Source organism: Penaeus vannamei, chromosome 4 (assembly GCF_042767895.1).
Source record: "Penaeus vannamei isolate JL-2024 chromosome 4, ASM4276789v1, whole genome shotgun sequence".
In the NCBI taxonomy this organism is placed as follows: domain Eukaryota; kingdom Metazoa; phylum Arthropoda; class Malacostraca; order Decapoda; family Penaeidae; genus Penaeus; species Penaeus vannamei.
In genome coordinates, this window is record NC_091552.1 from 12,021,928 (window position 1) to 12,026,927 (window position 5,000).

A 5,000-nucleotide genomic window follows, 5' to 3' on the forward strand; every position below is an offset into this window, starting at 1 on the left:
GCAACTGGTTCGAAGGGCAAGACTTCTGCAACAGCCTGGAGGCCTCGCTAGCCACTGTGTCCAGTGCTTCTCTGCAGAAAGCACTCTCGGGTCAGAACACTGTGTCTGATGTTACTTCAGAAGGATTTTGTGTATGGCATAAATATTAATGATTCCTTTAACCTGTCTTGCACAGGAACTCGGCCGTTTGACTTGCTTTTTCAGTTGCCTTGATTGCCTCTCACCTACAGGTATGCTGAATGGAGACACTTGGATTGGTCTCACCGATCTCAAGGGCGACCATAGTTATTCATGGGCTGATGGAACTCCCTTCGACTTCTCCAGGTGAGGCTTTCCTGTGGCCGCTGAATGAGAAAACAAATAGCTCACTCAAAAGTAAAGAAATGCCTAGCTCGAAATTCAGTATCATATTTGGATTATAAAAGGATTCCCAAACGCGTAACGCATAAACGTCAAACCTTATTATCATATTTAGGCAAGAGATCAATTGGTCAGTCATACGTCTCTATTCCAGCTGGGCAGAAAATGAACCCAGTAACTCGGGAACCTTCTGGGTATTTGGCGAGAGAGAAGACTGTGTCGAGATGCGACAGGAATTCCTCTATCTCTGGAATGACGCTCACTGTGATGACGTCAAGCGGTGAGTAACTGTCTTATGATCTTATGAGTGTGTCTGTTTTTCTTTCTATCTTTTAGTTCTTGTGAAAGATATAAGGGGTAAATAATGTTTACTTTTTAAACCAGATTCGCGTGCAGTCGCCCAGCTGATCCAGCGCCCACCACCACTACCACAACAACTACCACCACCACCACAACTACCACCACTCCAGCACCCGCCTGCGACGAAGGCTGGGAGATTAACGAGCTGTCTTGCTACCTGGTGGTTGAAGATGTGGCCTCCTGGACGGACGCCAAAGGCAACTGCACGGACCTCGGAGGCGTGCTGGCCTCCATCACCAGCGAGGACGAGCAGGCGTTCGTGAGCGGTAAGTCTCGCCTGGGCGACGGTCTCCTGCAGGGCCATCAGCTGACTCCTCTTTTCATTTTGGTTTGCTTCCTTTTTTCGGCTTCAAGTGATACTGACTCTTCCTCTCCCGCTCTCAGGTCTGCTGAACAGCAGTGCCTGGATTGGTCTCAACGATCAGAAAATCGAAGGAGAGTATATCTGGGAGGATGGTAGTCCTTATAACTATAGAAGGTAAGTTACCTGGCAGTCAATTTCAGTTGTCTCTTACTGTTTCCCCTTCATTTTTGATGCAATAGTATCATTCTATATTGTTTAAAGTTAGAGTGCCTGTCATTGTAGTTTGAGATAGTATTCCCTCTTCTGCAACGCAGCTGGAAGGAAGGGGAGCCCAACAACTACTACTATTACATCACCCTTGGCGTGGGCGAGGACTGCGTCGAGATGAAGAAGGATTACGACTTCCGCTGGAACGACGAGCTCTGCCCAGCTGAAAGGGCGTGAGTAACTCTTCTTGACCTGTGAAAATACTAGCTTTGTAATTTTCAAATGCCCATGTCTCTGTTACTTATGGCTTTGTAATCTTCATTAATGCCACGTATATGTCCGTGTCTCTGTATCTTCTTACTGGTAACCCATGTTCTGCTTCTAGGTTTGTTTGCGAGCGACCTGCAGAGTAACGCTGATGTCTGCTTCCCAGGTTGACTTAAGGAACAGAATTCGTCTTCTCTATATTAGGAAACACATTCAAGGATCCTTGATTTGCAATAAATTGAACGGAGCATCAATTAAAGTATTTTTACTTACACACGTGCATGAAAAACAAGATACCGATGTGTGTGTGTGTATACATATGTGTGTACGCGTGTGTATTTCTGCCTGGAACTGTACAACTGTGCACACACATACATATATATACACACCTCATAATAGAAATATATATGATACTGGTAAAAGTAAATGATATTAAGAATAATAGTAATAATAATGATGAGTTATAATGTTAATGTTATTAAGGACACTAATAGCAATAGAATAGAAAATAATAGAACAAATAGTAATAGAAATATGGATGATAGTAAAAATAACAACAAATATGATAACGATAAAGATAAAAATAATCACATTATTAACATTAATAATCATGAACATCATGTTATCAGTCATCATCAAAAATTACCATATATCACCTTCACATTAACCACCTTGTAAATTATCTTGTCCAGAAATGATAAAATAAGTAAGATATAAATTTATTCTGTTGCAAGCATGACCAACCCCGAGTGACGTGCCTTGCCAGCCACTAGGACATGTTATCAACAAGAAACACGGATGGATGTTTGAATATGCAAGTTAAAGGGATCTAGAGATGTTGATGAAAGTAATAGTTATGAAGATAGTATTGATAATAACAACAGGAGTGATAATGATGGTAATGACAATTATGAGAACAATAAGATCAATGATAATTGTTATTAGTTTCACAAGTAGTAGTACTGATAACGGTAATAATAATAATAATGATAAAAATAATAGTGAAAATAGCCTTGATCATTACAATCATGACTATTGGTAGTAATAGCCTTAGTAGCCGGTTGTATCACTGTTATCATTGCCATCATTATCCCAATACCAGCAAGGATAACAATAAGAAAGACATTAACAAGCAAACAAACCTACATCTTTCCATAATCATAATGACTACCCAATTTTCTCCAATGTGTAGATCAAATTTGAATTCAAATGCAGACCTATCACTTGACGCAATTTGATAATAACCTTTGCACACCTGAATCGGACTCGGAGGACTATAAATCCAACATCAGTCAAGCAAACGAACTCTATCTTCTCCACCAACCGACACCATGTTGCGACTCTCACTCCTTCTGGCCAATGCGGTCTCGGTAACTCACTCTGCCCGTTCGAAACTGTGATATTAGGAGATTCGAAACATGAAGTGAAGCCTGATCCATTCTCTCTCTCTCTCTCTCTCTCTCTTTCTCTTTCTCTTTCTCTTTCTCTTTCTCTTTCTCTCTCTCTCTCTCTCTCTCTCTCTCTCTCTCTCTCTCTCTCTCTCTCTCAACCAGTTGGTGCTGTGCCGGGGTCTTCCCAGTAACCGGGAGGCGAACGGGGTTTGCCTTGACGGATGGACGCTGCTGGAGGCCACGTGCTTCCTGGTGTCGAATTCGTCCGGCAACTGGTTCGAAGGGCAAGATTTCTGCTACCGCTTCGGGGCCTCGTTGGCCGTTGTGTCGAGTGCCTACCAGCAAGGAGCGCTCTCGGGTTAGTGTACTAGGCTTTTATTGGGAAATGTGTATTCTTAGTCTTAATCAGAATATTGTGAAATAATTTCCGTGTATCTGTCTTCCTTATCTATATGTTATAGATGTTTGTTTCTGCGTGATGAAAAGGGAATCAAACTCTTTTGCCTGTGTAGGTAACTTCTATTATATCTGTATCAGTGACAAGTAACCTTGTAAAAAATGGATATCTAAACACTTTCTTTATATCCCAAGACTTTGCCCATTGCATGCAGGTATGTTGGATGGAGACACCTGGATTGGCCTCCACGGTCTGAATTTCGACCATACTTACTCATGGGGTGATGGAAGTCCTTTTATTTTCTCCAGGTGAGGTTTTCTAAAGATAAATAAATGAATACAAAATAATATTATTAATAATAATAATGAAAAAAACTGATTAAGATTTTTTTTAATGCGGAAGGCCTACCAATGTAGGAAAAGGGCTTAACCCCGGAAGTAATCAGCATATTTCGCAATATTAAAAGAGGAGTCACATAGCGCAAAAGTGGCGAATCTCCTTGCCGTATTTAACGTAAAAGTGACAAATCTCCTTGCTATTTTTAGCGTAACAGTAACAAATCTTGTTATATTTAGTGTAAAAATGACAAATCTTGCTATATTTAGCGTAAAAGTGACGAATCTCCTTCCTATATTTAGCGCAAAAGTGACGAATCTCCTTCCTATATTTAGCGCAAAAGTGACGAATCTCCTTCCTATATTTAGCGCAAAAGTGACGAATCTCCTTCCTATATTTAGCGCAAAAGTGACGAATCTCCTTTCTATATTTAGCGCAAAAGTGACGAATCTCCTTCCTATATTTAGCGCAAAAGTGACGAATCTCCTTCCTATATTTAGCGCAAAAGTGACGAATCTCCTTTCTATATTTAGCGCAAAAGTGACGAATCTCCTTCCTATATTTAGCGCAAAAGTGACGAATCTCCTTCCTATATTTAGCGCAAAAGTGACGAATCTCCTTCCTATATTTAGCGCAAAAGTGACGAATCTCCTTCCTATATTTAGCGCAAAAGTGACGAATCTCCTTCCTATATTTAGCGCAAAAGTGACGAATCTCCTTTCTATATCTAAGCAAAAGATAATGGCCACCACCAGCCAGTCCTTTTTTCCCGTTCCAGCTGGGCGGAAGGTAAACCCACCGTCTCGGGAAGCTTCTGGAGCCTCGGAAAAATCGAAGCCTGCGTCGAAATGCGACAGGAGTTTCAGTACCTCTGGAATAACGCTCACTGCGGTGACGTTAAGTTGTGAGTAACCTTCTGTTTCAAGGAGACTGGTCGACCGTGTTTATCCTATGGTGAAAGCGAGTAAACCTTCTCGAGTAAATTCACCACAACTCCGAGATTATCAAGCAGGGATTTTATCTCATGACAATAGTGCAGTGAAGTATAACAATGTAAACCAAATTGCTTAAAAGAAAAATGTTTATTATGTCTAAGCAGACTTTGCCACTCATAAATGAAAATGAAATTATATAAAGAAATAAGCATGCCATGTTTCATTTTTTACCGAACGCTAATGGCCTCGCTCAACCTTACTGCACAGTTTTCATTTCATATATCAAAATATGAGTGGCAAGATTTGTTTGATTCATTACCATTGTTTATTCAACAACCGGATCTATATTGTTTTAATGAAATGCATTGGTATTACCAGATAACATCCCAGTTCGATAACCTTAGGGTGACCGCGGTGTTATGCAGGCAGTTGTACAAGGGAAG

At 40.8% G+C, this 5,000-nt stretch overlaps 2 protein-coding genes across 2 annotated transcripts in view; both read left to right on the forward strand.

The window, feature by feature from the left end:
- The window catches only part of LOC113822912 (macrophage mannose receptor 1), a 2,016-nt gene extending 268 nt beyond the window's left edge, over positions 1–1,748 (forward strand). The window contains exons 2-8 of the mRNA XM_027375452.2: positions 1–90; positions 231–324; positions 515–640; positions 745–986; positions 1,105–1,198; positions 1,339–1,464; positions 1,617–1,748. The exon at positions 1–90 is cut by the window's left edge and continues 106 nt beyond it. Of these exons, the coding sequence (XP_027231253.2) occupies positions 1–90; positions 231–324; positions 515–640; positions 745–986; positions 1,105–1,198; positions 1,339–1,464; positions 1,617–1,644 (800 nt within the window). The 3' untranslated portion in view covers positions 1,645–1,748. The remainder of the gene's footprint in view (positions 91–230; positions 325–514; positions 641–744; positions 987–1,104; positions 1,199–1,338; positions 1,465–1,616) is intronic.
- Positions 1,749–2,829: 1,081 nt separating this feature from the next.
- Positions 2,830–5,000, forward strand: part of LOC113822906 (macrophage mannose receptor 1) — a 2,989-nt gene continuing 818 nt past the window's right edge. Inside the window, exons 1-4 of the mRNA XM_070121354.1 lie at positions 2,830–2,868; positions 3,088–3,247; positions 3,501–3,594; positions 4,401–4,526. Of these exons, the coding sequence (XP_069977455.1) occupies positions 2,830–2,868; positions 3,088–3,247; positions 3,501–3,594; positions 4,401–4,526 (419 nt within the window). The remainder of the gene's footprint in view (positions 2,869–3,087; positions 3,248–3,500; positions 3,595–4,400; positions 4,527–5,000) is intronic.